The sequence below is a fragment of the Crinia signifera genome, chromosome 8 (genome assembly GCF_055691185.1).
Source record: "Crinia signifera chromosome 8, ASM5569118v1, whole genome shotgun sequence".
In the NCBI taxonomy this organism is placed as follows: Eukaryota; Metazoa; Chordata; class Amphibia; order Anura; family Myobatrachidae; genus Crinia; species Crinia signifera.
Genome location: NC_139224.1, coordinates 75557582 through 75580944, shown reverse-complemented (window position 1 = coordinate 75580944; position 23363 = coordinate 75557582). Strand labels below are relative to the sequence as shown.

The 23363-nt window shown below is 43.1% G+C and overlaps 1 protein-coding gene across 1 annotated transcript in view; it reads right to left on the bottom strand.

Annotated features, from left to right (window-relative positions):
• Nucleotides 1–23363, bottom strand: part of HSD17B7 (hydroxysteroid 17-beta dehydrogenase 7) — a 135934-nt gene that overhangs the window by 50945 nt on the left and 61626 nt on the right. Inside the window, exons 5-6 of the mRNA XM_083156674.1 lie at nt 21077–21271; nt 9221–9325 (exon numbers count right to left, since the gene is read on the bottom strand). Coding sequence (XP_083012800.1) covers nt 9221–9325; nt 21077–21271 — 300 coding nt within the window. The remainder of the gene's footprint in view (nt 1–9220; nt 9326–21076; nt 21272–23363) is intronic.

Below are 23363 nucleotides of genomic sequence, written 5' to 3'. Positions count from 1 at the left end.
GCATCCAGGAGTTTGCTTTATTTGCAGTATTCACTCCATAAGACGCACACCCTTTTCCTCACACTTTTTTTGGGTGAAAGTGCGTCTTATGGTGCGAAAAATACGGTAATTAAGTGCACAGGAGCAGATGTATTAAGCCTGGTGAAGAGATAAGGTGGAGATAAAGTGGAAGGTGATTACGTACACGCCAATCAGCTGTGTTTTAAAAATGACAGTTGGGAGTTGATTGGTTGGTGCATTATCACCTTCCACTTTATCTCCGTCTTATCTCTTCACCAAGCTTAATACATCTGCCCCATAATGATACAGCTATAACATTTGTTCATTTTTATATACACTATACAATTATAGTATGAAAAGGTTATCATTGGTTCAAAATATCACTTTCATGCCTACCCCTACTTGTGACAATGCGTTCATTTTAAAATTCCAAAAGATTCTCTCTTGAACATTAGAAGTTCAAAATTTCCTCCGAAAAAGTGCATACTCCGGGAAAAAGTAAAAACACAGATGTCCTACTGTATATAAGCGACTTTAAACATGCATCATTATGCTTAATCTGCTACCTTACACCACTTTTCTATACATATTATGTGTGTGTGTGATGCAATGGACATGCAATGGTGGTCACATTGGGATTTATTTGCAAAGTGTTTGATAGTTAAGAAGCGTTTGTAGGAGGCAATGTAGGAATGATGACCCCGATGTGTCTCAACCAACTCAGTGGCATGTCAGAGCTTGCATCTGTGATTCGTATGCAAGTAAACATGGCAACCATATGTTTACTCAGAAGGAATATATTGGGGAGGACAGAGAAAGGGTGTCTTTGGTTGGTGCACCAAAAGAGAATTTAATAATAAAACATGACTTTTATTGGTTTCATTAAAATAGTTGCGAAGATATAAAAAAAACACGAAAAACACATAGGACAACATTGAGTGATTTAAAAAGGATATAATATATCCTCACCTAGTGGGACACCACTTCACACTGTCCCTGAATAATTTTATAAAGCACGGTGGTTGGAATTTAAGAGTGGAAAAGTTATGTCTGGCATTTGCTTACACAGGACTAACCCATCTATGGCACTCAATCAGCTACGATGTGCCTTGTGCTACTTTGTGTGCCAAGCATATATAAAATCATCCTTTAAATACACTACAATTGACAATCCAAGAGTGGATACATATAAAGCCAGGAATTATCCACACATCTGCTTCCTGATCTTATGAAACCAATCATGTCTTGTGCTGTGTACCAATGGACTCCAGTACCCTCTTTTTTTTTTTTTTTTTTTACATAAAACATAAACACACAAGAACTATAAACTAACATGCCCTTTTGAAAGTGTACCTATAAAAGCAGTGACATACCCAGCTATTTGCACCATGCAATGTCTTATCAACCCATGAAATCTTCTAATCTCTGCTCCACGTATATTATGAACACAGAAGCTTGTGTATCTCTATGCATAAAACACAGAAGTGCATTTGTTTAAAAACAAACATTTAATGAAATGGTTATCTGCACAGCAGGCAGTTAATCAGTCATTTATTCATTATTATTCTATTCACTTTAGCTGGGTACACATATATACAATCCCTGTTTTTTGCAACCAATCGGCCGACCGTACTCCCGGCGGACAGTCCACAAACAACAGCCGATCACGCGCGTACACACCTGTACAATTTTACTTGCGATGTCCGATGTACTCCCGACAAAACAGTCGCAAGAAAAAGATTGTACCACCGTACACACTCTCTCGATTTGGGCTTTTGACACAATATATATGAACAAAATTATCATAATGGGCTGGGTTAAGGGCATACTAAAACAAAGAGGCGTGAGTACAAAACCTAAACAAAAGTGACGGGGTATGCGTCTAAAAATTAGTCAGCCTGCAAGGTGACTAAACTTCTATATAGAAATGCCGGTCTTTTCCCGCAGTTAAAGTATAGACGCTGACTAGTCACCTCCACACATGATTTATTCAAGTGTGCGTTCTGAATGCAATGTACTTATTATACTACACTGCAGCAACTAGTGTAGTTCATTATTTGTGACTCACCCCAGTCTATTACTATATACTTACATATAGACTAGGGTGAGTCACAAATAATGAACTACACTAGTTACACTATAATAAGTTCATTGCATTCAGAACGCACACTTGAATAAATCATGTGTGGAGGTGACAGGGTTAATGTAGTTCACGGAGCCGCGGCTCCGCTGCTCATGATATATCAGGCTGTCACAACATAAAGGAATTTGAGAGGCACAAGCAGACAGACAATAGCCCTTAAAATGGCTAAGGATAATACAAGGCACAGTTGCTAATATTTCAATATGCATTACATAATGTCTTGAGAAAGTCTCCAGGTGATTCAGGAGACGAAACGCGTTGACGTCATCAGAATAAGGACGTACTTGGGCTACACGCTGCCGCTTACGAGTCTGCTGTGCATCCCCCAGCTCTCGTTTATCACGCAGGGCTCACGCCTAGACATCATCCATAGCGTCTGCACTATTTGGACGCTCCTGCTGCCGGAGGAGATAGCGCTGGCTGTCGGCGCATTGAAGCGCCCTACACAGGATCTATTTCAGCCGCCCCCTCTATCAGCAACCAGCGGACGACTTGTCATTAAGGGGTGAGATAAAACCAGAGCCCCGCTCTGCATCATTGCACCAACGCAAGTATCTGTACTACTTGGCTAATAAATTCTGGATGCATGTAACTTACATGCTAAATTGACCACCTATCCAGTTTACTAATTTCTCACATTACTAACCATAACTCTCTTTGGACATTAACTCACTAATCAACTATTAACAAAACTTATGGATACCTACAGATGTCGCTATAAATTTATTTGAAGCACATTCTAAAAGCGGAGCTCCCAAACTACACCAGTGGCGTAACTATAAATTTTGCTCCCCCCTGCCAAAAAAGTTACTGGCGCCCCCCCCCCTACACACACACACACACACACACACACACACACACCCATAATGCCCCTCACACTATACTCCACATATCGTAATGCACATTAGACTATACACTGCACTATACGACACACACCGTAATGTCCCTTACACTATACGTCACACACCATATTGCCACTTACACTATGCGATACACATGGTAATGCCCCTTACACTATACAATACACATCATAATGCCCCTTACACTATACGATACACACCGTAATGCCCCTTACACTATACGCCACATATTGTAATACCCCTTACACTATACACCACCACAATCCCCCTTGGAATATACGCTGCACTCCATACTGCACTTTACACTATATGCCACATGCCGTAATGTCACTTAATCTGTATATATATATATATATATATATATATACACATATACACACACACACTGTACACACACGCAGAGGTACCAGAATACTCACCAATTTATTTTCTAATCAGGTAGCGGAGCTGAGGGGACCAGGTTTATAAAGATGGCTTCTTTGTGAATGGGGGGGGGGGGGGTGTGTGTGTGAAGGCAGGACTCTTCGTTGCTACAGTATATGGCAGCCTGTGTGCGGAGCAAGGAGCAGGGCATGGGCAAACGCAGAATTTCTAAAGGGGGGGTTCCAGATGGGATGCGGTCAGCAGGGCAGGAGACAGGGGGGGTCAAGGGGGACACTCGTACCGGGCCTCAACCTTGTGAGGGGCCCCATGGCTCTGAGGGGCTGTAAGTATGGCTGTGGCAGTGCAGCCCTTGGTGGGGTCACCTGTCCGGCTACTAGTACTAATGCATTAAGTGACATCATGCAACACAGTGAACCCTGCAATGCTGCGCCCTCCTATCTGCCCTGCACTATTATATTGCAATTCTAATGAGAAAAACACATTCAATTAAAGTCTAGGTATGTAGTCAGGGGCCCCCAGAGATTTCAGGGTACCGGGCCCCAAGATTTATGTTGCCAGCCCTGGCGGTCAGGACTTTACCAACTCCAACATCCCAGCTGCCATAAAAACACAGGCACTGGAAGAGTTTAGGATGCTGAATCATAAGTACTGGGATAAGTACATAAGTACTGTTTGCAGAGGTGCGTCAGGGGATAGGTTTGGGCACTAGTGGGGGGGGATGACAACTAAGGGTTAGACTGTGCTTACAAGGTGGGGTTAGGGATAGGCTGCGGGAAACCCTGCCTCGATTCTCCATATCAGGATGTTGTATTTATCCCTTTCAGATATGTGCTGTGTGTGTATGTATATGTGTATGTATATATATATATATATATATATATATATATATATATATATATATATATATATATATATACACACATATATAGATAGAGATATATGTATATATGTATATATATATATATATATATATATATATATATATATATATATATATATATATATATATACACATACACACACACACACACACACACACATAGATAGATATACAAACACACACTGATAGATATACACACAAAGGAAAGGGTGACACTAAGATGAGTGACACTTTGCACTCTAACCTGCTGCTGCCGAAGTCGTCGTGAAGTCTGTCATGCAGCAATCTGACTGCTGCCCTCCCAGGCCGCTGCCAAGTGAGTGACAGGCAACTTCAGGGGAGAAGTTTCGATGCCGCCGATGTCCCCCTGCTTCTACTTCCAGGTGCCAGCCGCTGCGTGCTCAATGCCTGCCGCTCCCAGTGTCAGAGAGATCAGCTCTCTGGTCCTGCGGAGCCGCGCGACAGGCAGGTGAAAGGACGCCTCTGTCTCTGCCCCGCTGCGTGCGCCTGAGGCGGGGGGCAGCGAGCGGCCAGCACACTGATCGTGCGGCTATCTGGCTCCTGTATGCGGGCTACTCCACAGTATGCCGCCTCCCGTGCTCCCGGCAGGCGGCACACAGCGGCAGCATGTCGGATGATGATTGTGGGCGCCCATGCAGTCCCCGCTGCCGCTCGCTCCCCCAAGCGGCAGCGGGGGCTGCCTTACACTAATTACGCCACTGAACTACACGTCCAGTCCAATTTTTAACTCCCTATTATATGGTATATATTCCTAAAGCCTATTATAATTTTTACTGTTCATAGATATATTTGTATTTCTTTATTTTTGCTTATTTTCATATGTGTAATTTGTACTGTATATTGTAAGCTTTTTTTATACTTTTTTACATATAAACATTTGTACCATACAAGCAGTGTGTCCTCCATTCATTTATCTGCACAATTGTCTCGCAATATGAGTGTTAATTTTTATAAATAAATTGTCAGCAGCACAATTACACACCAACCCCTTAGATCCATTTTTGCAACTCTCTGTTGTGGGTTGAGGCAATCCCACAGGTGTCGTATGCAGCAGCTGACAATTACTTAATTGAACACCACGGTGTGGTTTTAATTGTTAAACCCTATATAAAGCGCCGGGGACCTTGCAAAACTGAGACTTGGCTGCATAGCCACTCTCAGCAAGTAAGGAACCTCTTGCATTACATAATGTGTCACACACGGAGCACCAAACTTCTATAAAGTCGGGTATGCGTGTATAGTCAGTTTGCGGTAGTCACCCTGTAGTCGCATACCCGGCTTTATAGCAGTTTGGCAGGGTGACTACCGCAAACTGACTAGTCGCATACCCGGCTTTATAGCAGTTTGCTTCTCCGTGTGTGACACATTAGGTAATGCATATTGAAATATTAGCAACTGTGCCTTGTATTGTCTGTCTGCTTGTGCCTCTCAAATTCCTTTATGTTGTGACAGCCTGATATATCATGAGCAGCGGAGCCGCAGCTCCGTGAACTACATTAACCCTGTCACCTCCACACATGATTTATTCAGAATGCAATGCACTTATTATAGTGTAACTATATCTGTAGGAGAGATCATGTAGCTATGGAACGCCCACATGGGTGTTCCAGCTTTGGCAGTATAGTCGCAAGGACGGCAGCATATCGATCGAACGTGCGTACACACTGCACTTTTGTTCCGATATGAGGCCGTCCTGTCTGATGAAAATTAAACAGCAAAGAACCGTCGACCGACCGAGTATAGACGTTTATGGCTTGTACGGGACAGCGTACACACCTATACAATTAAAAGGCTGTCCGACCCAGATTGGAAGAACGGCCCGACAATTGTATATATGTGTACCCAGCTTAAAGTCATTTCTCTTGTAAATACAAATGTGCAGGATTTACCTAATTGCATACAAGGGCTTGACAATTTACAATGCCCACTAATTGGATAATGAATTGACAGACACTCCCTTCTCAATTTGCATACAATGGATATGCATGTACTAACCGGTACTTAAGGAGCTTCCGGCTGCCTGCCTGGTTGGTCCTGAAGAAGCTTTTGCGAAAGTGTACGCTTGACTGCACACCTAGTGTGTTAAACCCCACTTCCCTTCCCCCATATGATTGTATTTTGATCTGTTTAGGCCGGTGGCTACACAGGGTATCCGTAGCACACTGTTCCCTGTAGAACAGTGACACGGACTCTAGCGCAAGAGCCGTGTACACTCCTGTCTGATCTGACCTGACACGCAAGAGCGAGGTAGTGCACGGCGGGACACCTCAGACACAGCTCTGCGGTCAGCACACAGGCTGTGGAACTAGCGGCTCCAGCCAGCGGTAGCGCTGAAACGGGATCACATCTGTGTTCAGGCGCTTATCGCTACTGCATAGTGAGCCCCAGGAATATATACATTGTATCTGATATAATATATTGTATAATCTGAGGCAAAAATGGCCGCCGCAGTATAAGACTCTGGAAACGAGGCTTGACCCGTGCAATGTGGAAGTCGCGGAAGCCCGCGAAGGAAAACACTATAAAAATCTGAGAGTGGAGAGACAGGACATCCAGCTGAGGAAGCCGCCGATTATACTGAAGGCGGAGAAACGCGTTCTGGAGCCTGCTCGAGCCATACCATCACCAGCCACCACAATCGTTTTGGATTACAAATATCCCACTTGGGATTGGGACACAAACGGAACCAGCGCCTGGGGCCACACTCCTTTCATTAAACGGAGTGGACACCCACTGTGGAGATCCAAAGCCACCTCTGGCTCTGATATAGGACCTGGTTTCCAGCATACATAGAGGGACAATCCATGTGGACTGATAAATATTTGCTTAAAAGCCTATTGTCTCATAAATATTCACATGCAGTTGTGAGGCTCATAGCCAGCCCGTGTCTAAACAGCCTTATATGTTTTATGTTGTATGTCTAGTATGTCCTATTTGAGTGTAATTTTTTTATATATGTAAAAGTGCGCATTATTCATCTTAAAATGTTTACCATGGTTTTTTATTAAACAAAAGAATATATAAAAAGCAATTCTCTATTGAAAGTTTATTGTGGAAAGTGTTGAGTGTGGCAGCGCCATCTAGTGGGGAATCACAGTCTCCACACACTTTGTTTTGTCTTGCTGCACAGAGAAAACACAATCTCTCTGATAAGGTGGCAGCAGCCATACTCAAAATTTTAAATCAAATATTGGATGTTATAGTAAATCCCCCAGTGTACCAGCCAGCGCTACTGAGTGAAATGAAATCATTTCACTCCTCCCCCTCCCTGTATCTGATAATTGTTACATCCTGGATAAGCATACACACTGTAAAACTGTCAATACCAGACATAACTTTTCCACTTTTAAATTCCAACCACCGTGCTTTATAAAATTATTCAGGGACAGTGTGAAGTGGGGTCCCACTAGGTGAGGATATATTATATCCTTTTTAAATCAATCAATGTTGTCCTATGTGTTTTTCGTGTTTTTTTTATATCTTCGCAACTATTTTAATGAAACCAATAAAAGTCATGTTTTATTATTAAATTCTCTTTTGGTGCACCAAACAAAGACACCCTTTGTTTGTCCTCCCCAATATATTCATTCTGTGTCTATGGTAGCACACCCTCGCATATCGAAATATTAAATACTAATAGTGCACAAAGAGGGTCCACCCGCATAATAAGTTTGTGATTTCTGTGCGACTGGCACAGCTCTCCCCAATCTCCTTACTCAGAAGGAATATTATCAACCAAAGTGGGTACGATGTCTTTGTACACAAACAACAGATCTCAGACATAAACAAATCCCAGAAGCTGCCACATTTGCATATTTTCACACTGCTGCTGAATACTGAATTGAAACTGCTTTGCATACATCTCTGAATCAGGCCCTAAGTCACAAATGCAGGTTAATGTGCTAAAATCATAAATACTTAGAACACTAACATGCATATTTTAAGAAAGTTGCAGTGACTGTTGGTATGAAACAGGGCTATTTGGCATGCTATAAGAACAATTGTATGTGGATACATCGCTATTATGTAAGCTCAGAACAAATGTACAGACAGGTCTCCATACTCTGCTTTCGTACCCTGGTATCATAGGCGAATCTAGGGGGTGGTCCGGGGGTGCACAGGACCACCCATTAGCCCATTTTGTAGCTGAGGGATGGAGCTTTAGAACGAGCCCAGCCCCGTGTCTCTAGCCCCCTGGGAACCGGAGATGGAACATTTTCCCTATAGGATAACATGGGACCCACTAATTCCGACCCCCACCCAGTTCAACGGCTGCCAGTTCCCCCTTCGGCATCACTGAAGCTCGAGGTTGATCTCAGTCGAACCCAAATTGCTGGGCCTTCAATCTGATACCAGGCTGGATCCATATGGGTTAATTGGTTCCAGGGATATTGAGGTTAAACCGTTTTTTTTTTGTAATGGGCATAACGGTTTGTTATATAGTATGTAATGGGCATCATGATGTGTGGCACAATGTGTAATGGGCATTATGGTGTGTGGCCTTATGTGTAAGTGGCATTACGGCGTGTGGCTTTATGTGTAATGGGTTATACAGAGTTTGCTAAAATGTGTTATGGGCATTACTGTGTATGGTCTAAAGTGTAACACCACACCCCTTTTTGTGATGCCAAGCCTCCTTCCCATGAGGCCACGCCCCTTTTTGCCGCGCTGCTACGCCGCGCTAAGATCCCCCTACTGTTATGTCTAGATTTGGGACCACCCATTACCATAATTCTAGATTCGCCTATGCCTGGTATCAGTATGGGTTATGTCCACTGATACCGCTTCTCCCCCATGTATGATGGGACTGTATTTGGTAAATGACACAGCGGTATACATCCCTGACATTATCGGTGCTGCTATATAAAAGATAGCATGCTAATAAACCATTCCAACACCTACATTCATACCTTACAATTCTCATTTACTCACCAACCACATAATAGGCATGATAAGTTTCCAGAAGAAGGACGGCAAGATCCCATATGTCAAATTTGTCATAACAAGCCCGGGACATACCACGCTGGAATACATGCCCTGTGTAGAAGAATGACTCGTTATTCATGCCAACAGTATACCACATAGAATGTTACTAGCATATATAAGAGGTAAAATAGATTAGATTTCTGGTAAGAAATATATGCCAATAAAAAGAGCTTAAGTGCACCAATAAAGCAAACATGAAATGTAATTGACATTCACAAATATATATATTTGCAAAGTAGTAGGGACTGGGATTACCGCACTGGTTATAGAGAATAGTATAACTGTAATCTCTGTTTCTCGGGTTAGACTGTTGTAACAGTAAAAAAAGATTTAATTGAAAAAAAAATAGTCGTCATCGAGTATTTAGGTTAAATTACCGCTATTATACTATATATTTTTATTATTATTATTATAATTTTATTTATAAGGCGCCACAAGTGTTTCACAGCGCCGTACAAAGGAACAATACAGGGAGACGAAGCTTGGCATAACATTAAATAAGTAACAAAAATACAGTACAAATAAAGAGCGCCACAGATCAATACACATTACAGCTTAAATGTAAGTAGTGAGGACTCAATCAACATACAACTAGAGGCTTGAGGCCAATGATGGAGATGAGTATGCAGACGAAGATGGTCACTGAGTGTTGGAGTATAGGAGAGCTGTGAGTGAAATGTGAAGAGAAGTGGGCTTTGACAACAGGAGGGAAGAGGGCCCTACTCGGAATAGCTTACAATCTAGTAGGAAGGCGAGACAGACAGATTACAAGAGGTGCAAGCAAATGGGTGGTGGTTAGATAGCAGGATGTAAACAGGTGAGGGGTCAGAGAACCAGCTACTTTATGCAGTGGAAGGGTATGCTTTGATGAATAGGTGAGTTTTCAGTACCCGTTTGAAGCTTTGCAAGGTCGGGGAGAGTCTAATGGAGCGAGGGAGTGCGTTCCACTGAAGGGGTGCAGCATGGGAAAAGTCCTGTACTCTAGCATGGGAAGCAGTGATCAGGGTGGAGGAGAGACGACAGTCGTCAGCCGACCGTAGAGGGCGGGAGGATGTATGAATGGAGATGTGGTTAGAGATATATGGAGCAATGGAATTAGGGATGGCCCTGTATGTGAGTGTGAGGTGTTTGAAGAGGATTCTGTAGGGGAATGGAAGCCAGTGCAGATTTTGTTGAAGGGGAGTGGCAGAATTAGAGCAGCGGGAGAGGAAGATAAGCCTGGCTGCAGCATTGAGGACAGATTGGAGATGAGCCAGTTGGGATTGAGCGAGGCCGGTGAGGAGAGCATTACAGTAGTCAAGCCGTGAGATGACAAATGAGTGGATAATCAGCATAGTTGCACTCTGTGAGAGAAAGGGCCTGATGCGAGCAATGTTGCGTAACTGGAACCGGCAAGAATGGGCCAGGGCTTGGATGTGGAGTGCAAAGGAGAGGGAGGAGTCAAGAGTGACACCCAGGCAGCGGAGTTGGGGAACGGGGGAGATGATGGTGTTGTTAACAGTGATAGAGATATTAGTAGGGGGCATAGCTCTGGGTGGGGGAAAGATAATAAGTTCAGTTTTGTCCATATTCAGCTTCAGAAATCACTCAGACATCAAGGTGGAGATGGCAGAGAGGCAGTTGGAAACTTGAGAGAAAACAGTGGGGGACAGATCAGGAGAGGAGAGGTAGATTTGGGTGTCATTCGCATAGAGGTGATATTGGAAGCCAAAGGAGGTAATGAGTGCACCCAGAGAGGAGGTGTACAGAGAGAACAGAAGAAGGCCAAGGACGGAACCCTGAGGGACCCCGACAGGTAGGATGGAAGGTGGTGAGGTGGAGCCAGAGGAAGAGATTGAGAAGGAACGGTTGAAGAGGTAAGAGGAAAACCAGTTGAAGACTGTGCCAGAGAGGCCAATGTTTTGGAGTGTGTGGAGGCGAAGAGGGTGATCCACAGTGTCAAAGGCAGCAGATAGGTCCAAAACGATAAGCAGGGAGAAGTGACCCTTGGATTTGGCTGACAGCAGGTCATTGGTGACTTTCACTTGGGCAGTCTCAGTGGAATGAAGTGGGCGAAAGCCAGATTGAAGGGGATCAAGGATGGAGTGGTCAGACAGGTAGCTGGTGAGACGCCTGTAAACCAGCAGTATTTTAGAGGCAAATGGGAGAAGAGAGATAGGGCGGTAGCTTGTGGGAGATAAAGGGTCCAGGTTTGTTTTTTTAAGAATAGGCGAGACCAGAGCATGTTTGAAGGGTGAGAGAGCATGTTTGAAGGGTGAGATATGGTGACCAACAGTGGTGATCTCTAGAGTTAATACAACTAGATTGCATAGAGGATAGAAGAAAAGTAAACTCTGTGGGAGCACACTTCCCGAGAAAACTAATTTTATAGGGTTTTTTGCTAAAAACAATAATTGGTACTTGTGAGTTATCCGGACGCCCGATTTCAAAATCGGGTCGGGTCGGATCGGGCACATCGCATCGCATCGCATGCGACCATCGGATGCGATGCGATGCGATGCGATGACCCGATTTTTCCATAGGAATCAATGTTAAAATGGACTGAGTCCATTTTAACATGGAATTCAATGGGAAAAAGGGGTCCTTTTCATACCCCTACTATCCAAGTGGGCATGGAGTTGGATATAAACCTGTGGCGAGCGTAGCGAGCCACCGAGCCCGAAGCGTGGCGAGCGTAGCGAGCCCCGCGAGGGGCCACGGAATACCGTCCCCTCGCGGCGCTCGCTTCGCTCGCCACGCTTCGCTCGCCACGCTTCGGGCTCGGTGGCTCGCTACGCTCGCCACAGGTTTATATCCAACTCCATGCCCACTTGGATAGTAGGGGTATGAAAAGGACCCCTTTTTCCATAGGAATCATTTTAACATTGATTCCTATGGAAAAATCGGGTCATCGCATCCGATGGTCGCATGCGATGCGATGCGATGCGATGCGATGCGATATCGCATCGCATCGCATCTGATTGTATGCCTTAACTTAAGGCATACAATCAAAAAATCGGGTGTCCAGATAACTCACAAGTACCCAATAATTTTATTATTTATTATTATATAAAGTATTTAAGTTGCTGTAGTGTCCCTGTTACCTGTGATGTAGCTACTGCGAAATTATGGTTTATGTGTCAATATGTCACAAATTTGTGTAATATAGTCAGTCTGGTTGCTGAGGGGGTAAACGTATGTCAGGTTAACACAAACCATGTGACTGAGGTCACTGGTTTGCAACTCAGGCGGGAAAGATGCTGAAGGCAGCGTGGGAGGATTCGGAGTGGACCTCCAGTACATACCTCAGCGCACGCCCGGGATAAACACACAGAACAGGACGCCGGGGCATATGTGTACATATCGCCAAGGAAACCAAAGACACAGAGGAATCTATTCCACGAAACATCTAATCAAATGGGAATGTTATAACAAAGGGGATCTACCCCGCTCCTGTAACTTGCACTGTTGTTTAGCCAATTGTATGCTGAATAGACAAGACCATCTCTTTGCAATTTGACAACCAATTATCATTCAGGAATTGTATGTACAGTATTTAGTGAACCTTAACTCTTATGGGCATACAGGGAAAGGAGACTTTATCCTTGCAAGCGACTGGAGGCTAAGTATCATAAAGCAAACATCCATAATGTATGCCAGTTTATTGCAGCCAATTATCACCTGGCATTAATTAAGAGAGAATTAGACAGTCAGAGACACTGCTCTTTCTCTCAAATTTACAGGGGGAAGGTTATTGTACAATTTATGAAGATAACCGTGAATACCAGTCTAATTATTTGCTACATACATGCAACAGTGTAACTCAATTGTTTACCTTTCTCACCAGCGTGAAACGATGCTTTGTTTCTAGACCACATTTCTTTGCAATATTAACAGAAGATACCCATCGGCTGTAATCATACATATGGTCCTACCACACTGACTATGCCCAAACTCATCCCACACTTGGAAACAAGGAAGTGTAGGGCCAGGCTAGTACCTGGCTGGGAGACCCCCAGGGAATACCCAAGTACCATACGTCTGTGCATATACAGATCACACCACCAATAAAAGGGATCACACTGTATTGCATAAGAGTCTATGGTTGAAACTGCATCCCACAGATATAAAACAGATGACCCATGATTTAAGTTACCATTGCTTTATTTATGCTATGTGGTGGATATGATGGTATGAATGAAGGTCTTTTCACAACCATACATATATACATAGGACACACATTCCATCGCAAATTTACCCCCTCAGCAACCTGACTGACTATATTACACAAATTTGTGACATCTTGACACATAAACCATACTTTCGTGTTAGCTACATCACAGGTAACAGGGACACTACAGGAACTTAAATACTTTTACTAATAATAAAATAAAAATTATTGTTTTTAGCAAAAACCCTATAAAATTTATTTCCGCGGGAAGTGTGCTCCCACAAAGAGTTTACTTTTCTTCTACCCTCTATGCCAGGGGTGGCCAACCAGTCATAGACAAAGAGCCAAAAAATATGCTTTGGGACAACGAAGAGCCAACATCATGCGCATATGTACATTTATACATCGCCAACCTCATACATACATTTATACACCGCCACCCTCATACATACATTTATACACCGCCACCCTCATACATACATACATACCATTTATACACTGCCACCCTCATACATACATACATACATACATACATTTAGACACCGCCACCCTCATACGTTTAGACACCGCCACCCTCATACATACATTAATACACCGCCACCCTCATACATACCATTTATACACCGCCACCCTCATACATACATACATTTATACACCGCCACCCTCATACATACATACATTTATACACCGACACCCTCATACATGCATACCATTTATACACCGCCACCCTCATACATACATACATTTATACACCGACACCCTCATACATGCATACCATTTATACACCGCCACCCTCATACATACATGCCATTTATACACGCCACCCTCATACATGCATACCATTTATACACTGCCACCCTCAAAAAAGTGTGTGTGTGTGTGGGGGGGGTTAACACTATTGAAGCCCATGAGGTTCACTTTGCTATTCTCCCCCACCCAGTACTAGCAGTCAGGTCTCCTGTGCCCTGATGCCGGCTTCCACGTTCCGCAGCAGTGGGGATGGACCATGTGAGAGCGAAAGAGGTGGGGCAAGAGAGATGACAAAAAGAGGGAGTGAGAGGCAGGTAGATAGAGAGGTGAGGGGAGGAGTGCGAATGTAAGTAAAGCAAGGCAGGGGGACAGAGCATGGGTTAGAAAAGGGTTGTCCCACCCCCCCAGATCTCCTGGACTCCGTCTCCTTCTCACCTGCGGCTACGTAGTCAATGTCAGGTCTTCTCTATGCCCCGGCGCTGGCTCCCGCGCAGTAGCTGGCCTCCTCTGCTTCAGCAGCAGCTGGACTTCCCTGCAGCAGCAGCTGGCTCCAGCAATGGCTGTTGTTCCCTCAGCCCCGGAGCCTCCATCGGCTGGTCTCCTCGGCCCCAGCGCTGGCTCCCGCAGCATCATATCCTATGCGCCGCCGTCTTCTCATCAGCGTGGGTAAGGGGGCGGGGGGGCAAGACGCTGGATGTCCATCATATATTAGGGGGGCTTGCTCCGCGGCTGGACCTATAATGCAGCCACTGCCGCTCACTGCCTGATCGCTGCTGACCACAGTGATCGGGAAGAACTTTAGCACTGCGACGGGGGTGATTGAATGAGCCTCAGCTCATTAAGCAAAGAGCCGCATGCGGCTCGAGAGCCGCGGGTTGGCCACCCCTTCTCTATGTAATCTAAATATATATATATATTTGAAAGAAACGTATCAGGAGCGTCTCAAACTTAAGGCCCATACACACTTGACGATTTTCAGCTGAAAATCGCCTATTGTGTATGCCCCACAGATTGCAGACTAGCGATGATGCGCGCTCCCGCATCATCGCTAGCGAGGTGGGCAATCTGCTGGTTTTACCAGCACGCCTAGCGATAATGGCTGGTTTTTCAGCCATCATCGCCAAGTGTGTACAGCAGCCGGGCTGAAAGATGAAAGTCTTTCAGTCCAGCTGACAGCCCGCTCCCTCCCCCTGTTCATACTCACCCCTCACCGCTCCAACGCTGCCTGCCTCTCCTCCGGCTCTAACGCTGCGGCTGCACAGCTTCTCTGCTCCACTCCCCTGCCCGGACATACAGCTTGGAAGGACGCCCCGCCCCCAGCAGAAAGCCCTGCCCCACGGCTGACTTGCTTGCTCCCTGCTCCTGCTATGTGGAGCATAATGCTCTGACCACCAATTAAGGTGTTTTAAGGCAGTGATATATACACATTGCTGGCACATGCCAGCAATGTATATATTACTGCACCTCTGGGCACCAATGAATTTGTTTTAAGGCAGTTATATATACATTGCTGGCACATGCCAGCAATGTATATATTAATAGCACCACTGGCCACCAATGATATTTATAAGCAATATATAGATAGATAGATAGATAGATAGATAGATAGATAAATAGATAGATAGGAGAGAGAGAGAGAACTGGCGGGATCGGCACTCCTTGAGACAAGTATAAACTGCGCCGGTGCCCTCACAATATAAGAAACTGTATGTCCAACATGGGTGCGGCATTCATAGCTTCAAATAACAAACACTTCACACAATTGATAAAACATGTATAAAAAAATTTGTCATCAGGATCACTGATGACAAATGTTTTATAAATTTGAAACGTTGATCACTACCACAGTGTCAAGTGTTCGTTATTTGAAGCTATGAGTGCCGCACCCATGATATATATATATATATATATATATATATATATATATAATGTCTATCCCAGGGTTAGGATCACACTCGCCTTTAGCCAGTATCAACAGCCGGGGTATCAACTCAGGTATCCCAGAATGTCCAGTGAACCAATATATCCATTTGTAGAAATGAGGACACTCACCGGTCTTCTGCTTTAACAAGCCAGTATTTAATCCGTCACATCAATAATTAAAGTGCAATGTGCATGACAGTGGGCCACGGGCCAACGTTTCGGTCTGCCCCCAGACCTTCTTCAAGGCCCCCACTATCTCCTCCTAAAGTGCATTTTAGGAGGAGATAGTGGGGGCCTTGAAGAAGGTCTGGGGGCAGACCGAAACGTTGGCCCGTGGCCCACTGTCATGCACATTGCACTTTGGAGGAGATAGTGGGGGCCTTGAAGAAGGTCTGGGGGCAGACCGAAACGTTGGCCCGTGGCCCACTGTCATGCACATTGCACTTTAATTATTGATGTGACGGATTAAATACTGGCTTGTTAAAGCAGAAGACTGGTGAGTGTCCTCATTTCTACAAATGGATATATATATTTATATACACACACACACACACATACATATACACACACACACACACACACACACACACCTTAACATTCAAATAATCAATTAAATAAATAATGGGGTTTTAGTTCATGAATTGATCAATGCATTTAAGCTTGCAGCCCATCGCCAAGGGACCCTATTTCACTGCAAGTCCTACACTAACAACTGGTTTTCATATGAACCTGGCAACCTGCTGTTTGCACCCCATTCTTAGGAATGGCGAGTGTGTTGTACTTCTGTATCTATATATTTGGGTCAATTTTTAATTAACCTTTGTTACTGTGATCATAGCTTTCTCATGCACCCTAGATAAGCTCATTTACCTGAAACCTGTGACAGCTGCCCCTTTAATACTAATTCAGGTGCTGTGTTTGGGATGGTCTCACCTTTAAAAGCCATAAGATACTTGGCAGTTGAGCTTTAACCCAGGAAAATAACACATGTTCATTTAGCTATGATGCGCGAGAGGGGGGGGGTCGCGCGCGCGAGAGAGAGCGAGGGGGGGTCGCGCAAATGGCGCGAGGGGGGAGGGTCGCGCAAATGGCGCGAGGGGGAGGGTCGCGCAATTGGCGTGAGGGGGAGGGTTGCGCAAGGGGGGGTCCCGCAAATGGCTCAAGGGGGGGGGTCACGCGAATGGCGCAAGAGGGGGGGGGTCGCGCGAAAATTATACACTGGTCTTTTCCCTAGGGGGGGGCGGGTTTGTGTATGCCGCTGGGCGGGAACGTTATATACACAGGGGATGAGTGACAAATCTGGATAGATATATATATATATATTTATTTCTACCCAATAGTGGTATGGCGCCTGATTTTTGAATATTAATGTCCAATATTCAAAAATCAGGCGCCATACCACTATTGGGTAGAAGTATTGGGTTGTGTCTGTTCCCTACCCCTCAGGGAACCGAGTGGTGAGGCTGCCAAATATTCAAAATCAAATTTGTAAACTACTGTATAGCGCGAGTTGGAATATTGGGGAGATTATATATATATATATATATATATATATATATATATATATATATATATATATATATATATATATATATATATATATATATATATATATATATATATATATATATATATATATATATATATATATATATATATATATATATTGAAACTCACTCACCCAATCTCCGTGGCAGGCTGACAAAGCAAGAAGGGACCAGCACTCGTTTTGTGGATGAAGAAAAGTTGTATTGAATTACAATGCAGGCATAATTATACAAACATTGCGTACAACTGACCCAACAGCCGTTTCAACCAGGAGTACTGGTTTTCGTCAGGGGTTTTCGTCTGACGAAAACCAGTACTCCTGGTTGAAACGGCTGTTGGGTCAGTTGTACGCAATGTTTGTATAATTATGCCTGCATTGTAATTCAATAAAAACTTTTCTTCATACACAAAACGAGTGCTGGTCCCTTCTTGCTTTGTCTGCCTGCCACGGAGATTGGGTGAGTGAGTTTCATTAACATTACCGTATGGACCCTGCACCGTACTTTAAGTACCCACAGTGAGTGCCTGCCTGCTTTATCTGCTAAATATATATATATATATATATATATGAATATGAGAGAGAGAGAGAGAGAGAGAGAGAGAGAGAGAGAGAGAGAGAGAGAGAGAGAGAGAGAGAGAGAGAGAGAGAGAGAGGTAGATGGCCTGGCACTCCCTCAGCTGGAATTCAGTACCTGGGTGCCTTCTGGAACAAACAGGTAGTCTCGTAGGAAGGAACAGACAGCGGCACTCCAAGGGTTTTCAACAGCGTGTATTAAAGCAAACAAGCAAACCAACGTTTCGGGGTATCATTCACCCCATTGCACTTAAAGCAAACCAACGTTTCGGGGTATCATTCACCCCTTTGTCAAGGTTTAAGTGCAATGGGGTGAATGATACCCCGAAACGTTGGTTTACTTTAATACACGCTGTTGAAAACCCTTGGAGTGCCGCTGTCTGTTCCTTCCTACGAGACTATATATATATATATATATATATATATATATATATATATATATATATATATATATATATATATATATATATATATATATATATATATATATATATATATATATATATATATATATATATATATATATATATATATATATATATATATATATATATATATATAGGGTCAATGATCAGGCGGCACTCACGGATTTGATGAAAAACGTATTTATTCATCCGACATGTTTCGGGCACACGGCCCGTCCTCAGGGGCCGTGTGCCCGAAACATGTCGGATGAATAAATAAGTTTTTCACGTTTTTCATCAAATCCGTGAGTGCCGCCTGATCATTGACCCTATACCAGGACCAGCAAGTCCATACTGGAAGGCACCGGGTCAGTATTATCAGCATCATCCACCTGGGAGTGCCGGCTCACACAGAATATTATATATATATATATATATATATATATATATATATATATATATATATATATATATATATATAGCGATGGGCTGCAAGCTTAAATGCATCGATCAATTCATGAACTAAAACCCATTCTTTATTTAATTGATTATTTGAATGTTAAGGTGAGTTAGTTTGTTGTAGTGAGTGCTGGGCCCCCTGTGTTTGTATTTACTAGAGTGTGTGGTCACAGGCCAATGCACCCCATCCTGGGAAGTGGGTGCTGTTTGCACCCCATTCTTAGGAATGGCGAATGTGTTGGTACTTCTGTATAGATAGATAGATAGATAGATAGATAGATATATTACTGGCACCAATGGGCACATATGTTATTTTAAATGCAGTAATATATACACATTGCTGGAACATGCCAGCAATGTAAATATTACTGGCAATACTGGTCATCAATGAATATTTTTTTGGCAGCAATGTATACACACTATCGACTGGGCTGCCACTCTCAATGCTCTTAAACTCCCCCGTGGCAATGAGCAGTTCACCCCCACCCCTGGGATCGAACATGAAGGGCCCTGGGATCGAGCATGAAGCCCCTGGCATTATGGTATGTGGCTTAATGGGCATCATGGTGTGTGGCATAATGTGTAATGGGCATCGCGGTGTGTGGCATAAGGTGTACTGTGCGTATAACATGTAATGGGCATTATGATGTGTGGCATAACGTGTAAGGAGCAATACGGCTGCAAATAAAATCGTAGCTTTGCACATGGGTGAGATTTCCCTGGCCAGGGCGGCATTTACCTGATCGCTGGGCCCTGAATTTACACAGTCCAGCGATCAGTTCTGAATCAGGCCCCAGAAACAGAAATGCATTGAATAAAATGGCCCCTGCTCCCACCCTTGGAATTCTAACCCAGCCCATTATGTAAATATCCTTTTACTTGAAAGATTTTCAGCAAAAATCTGAAAATCTTTTGCTCTTTGGGGATAATAGCTCAGTGTGTATGCACTACTTTGGTGACAGATATATCTTTCATAGATTTTGGCAAAGTCTTTGGAAACGAAAATCTTCTAGTGTGTATGGGCCTTAAGATACAGTTCTGCATTAAACAGAATTATGTGCCTTAACTTACTGGCATCTATACACCATGTGTACTGTATTTTTCTTTTACATTTTACACCTTATTCAAAGAATTTTCGAAAAGCTACTTAAAGTGTAGTAGGGACACTAGGCTGAGCTGCAGATGAAACAGAATGGAAAAAGCCACCGCCACAGCCACTCGCAAAGCAGATCTTTGTACACAGCTTCAGACTCAGGCACACACAGATACACAAGTGTCGTACACCCCATAGATCAGTGTATGCTAGTAATGCAGTTAAGTCACATCTATATGTTTTAATTATATGACAGATGCACATTATGGTCATAATTATTTTTTTTTAAATGAAGAAAGATGCTTTGCACTGCGTAGTCACATGTGGGATAAGAAAGTACAAGCTGAGATAGTTCTGTTTATGCCAGTCACCTGCAATTAATAACCTTAGGAGGGTAACAAACTCCCATTTGGATATCAGTGGATTGTAAACTCCACTGAGGCAGGGACTGATGTGAATGATCAAATATTCTCTGTAAAGCGCTGCAGAATATGTGTGCGCTATATAAGAAACTACTGTTTATTTATTATAAGTTTGGAATTACTTCATGCAAGAAAAGACAAATAAATTAAAGTTGCTTATTAATATAAGTAGACCAATAAACTGAATATTGATTTCCATTCCTTTCCAATAGGTCATCAATGGATATCTAAAATAGGTCTACACTGCTGACATTCACAATGTTGACATTTAAAATGTCAACATTTTGGAATTAACAATTTCAATGTCAACTTAATCTACCACAACCAATCGATGTGGCTGACGAATTACTGGGTCATTCACTATGTTCCATTCCTTACAAAACATTTCAAACATTTAGGATAACAGCCATCTTGGGTCTTAACATGAGATGAGCTGTTATAGATTGCATAACTTCAATACTGAAAACAGCTTTTCTAACCTCTTTATTGTAACGCTTATTAAAAGCAACACTCAGCAAATCAGTGGCATATTTAGAGGAACTGTAGGATTCCTGGCCTTGGCGGTGTTGATAGTCCACAAGACTGAAAGCAGACCTCCTCGCATTGCTAGATGACGTCCAAATAATATGAGAAGGGCTATTCATGTGACACAAAAGAGGTTCAAGATCTTTAATCTAAGACAGATAAAAAAAAAATCAGTACATTTTATACACAAGTATTACAAAATGTAATGGTATAGCATTTCATTACACAGTATAAAGAAATGTTGAATAGATTTTAATAGCTGTACACAGGGGTTAATGCAGAGCAAATACTAAGTTGGTGAAGAATATTGTGCAAATTTGCAGTGGATGCTTCTCAAATTAAGTTTGTATCTGAAAGAGTGAGTGTGGGCTTTCTAATGAACAGCAAATACAGTAAAACATATATATATTAATAATGCTGGGTGTATACTAGGATGACGGGTCAGCCATCTGGCTGATCTGCAAACCTATCTGACAATTGGTAAGTGCATAAACTTACCACTCATCAGCCCAAAGTGTTGTGAGCCGACAATTGGTAAGTGTTTATGACTTATGTACACTGGTTACATTGGTTTAGACAGGTTTAACTAGATGATTATAGGGAGGAGGTGAAAGAATTTCTCTAGCAAGTGCTTATGATTGTCTGTTTATACATTGGCTTCTGACTAACTACGAGCAGAAATCTGAGTGCAAACTTTTAGATAAAATAATGTTTGTATAAAGTAAAATAATATAATTTATATAAAAAGGGTGCAAAATAGACAAAAGGCTCATGTAGCACTAGATGCAGAACAAATTGAAGCTAAATAGAACATTCGGGTATATTTAATCAGATATAGGCATGCCCAGCTTTTACGGGATATGTTTTGCCAGTAAAGCAAAATTACAAAACATTAGCCCTGTTTTCAGTGAAAATGGGGCTGCATCTGGTGAAGACACACAGGTTTCTCTGTACCGGTATGATTTCAATCGAAAACAGGTCTTATATCGTGCAAAAAAAGAGGATTTTAATTACCTACCGGTAAATCCTTTTCTCGAAGTCCATATGAGATACTGGGATTCTTAATAGTAGTACGTTTATTACATTGGGGAAGAAGAAGTCCTCCGCAGGAGACCGGCACAAATAACTTCTTCATAGTGGGTGTACTGGCTCCTCTACTTCATCTCCCATAGACAGTTAAGGAAAAACTGTGCCCGAGGAGAATGAACATATGTGAGGAAGGATATGAGTATATGCAAGTATGGTGAGATTCATATCAGCACACCCCCCAAACAAACAACAATAACAATACTGTTAACGACTTGTTGAACATAACAAGCAAATATCAGTAAAGTGACAACATAGGCAACAAGCCAAAACATCACAACATTTTAGTGACAACCAGATGCATTATAGAGCTCCGCACTGAGGCGGGCGCCCGGTATCCCATATGGACTTCGAGAACAGGATTTACCGGTAGGTAATTAAAATCCTCTTTTCTCCATCATCTATATGGGATACTGGGATGCTCAATACATTGGGGGTGTCCCAAAGCTTCCAGAATGGGCGGGAACGTGTGGAGACTGCAGCAGCATGGCCTGCCCAATTGCTTTGTGGCAGACAGTCCTTTTTTTCTGGGCATCATATAGAACAAAAAAAAAAAACTTGTGCGGCCTGGCTGTTCTACCGACATAGGCCCAAAGCGCCCAAACCACATACAAGGATTCAGGATGCCCAGAGTGACCCACACTTGATGGAACCATGATAGCCTGGTTCAGAGGGAAAGCCGAAACAACCTTCAGCAAAAACTGCTGTTTTGTTCTCAGTTCAGCTCTATCTGCATGAAACAAGATAAAGCACCAAACTCTGACAATCACCTAGCTGATGCCATGGCCAAAAGCACCACTGTCTTCCATGTGAGGTACTTTAACTCAGTCAACTCAAGCGGTTGAAACCAAGATGACTGCAGAAACTGCAAGACCACATTTAGGTCCCTGGATGTAGGCGGCACAAAGGGGGGTTGAATCCTCAGAACCCCTTGGAGAAAGGTCTGTACTTCAAGAATGCTTGCCAATTTTATTTAAAAGAAAATGGAAAGAGACGAAAAATGTACCTACAAGGACCCCAGACGTAAGCCCAGGTCAAAGCCTGACTGCAGGAACTACAGAAAACGGTACAGTTTAAAATCCACAGGTGGAAAGGAATTGGTTTCACACCAGGCCACATACCTTCTCCATATCTTTTGGTAATGGGAAGCTGTCA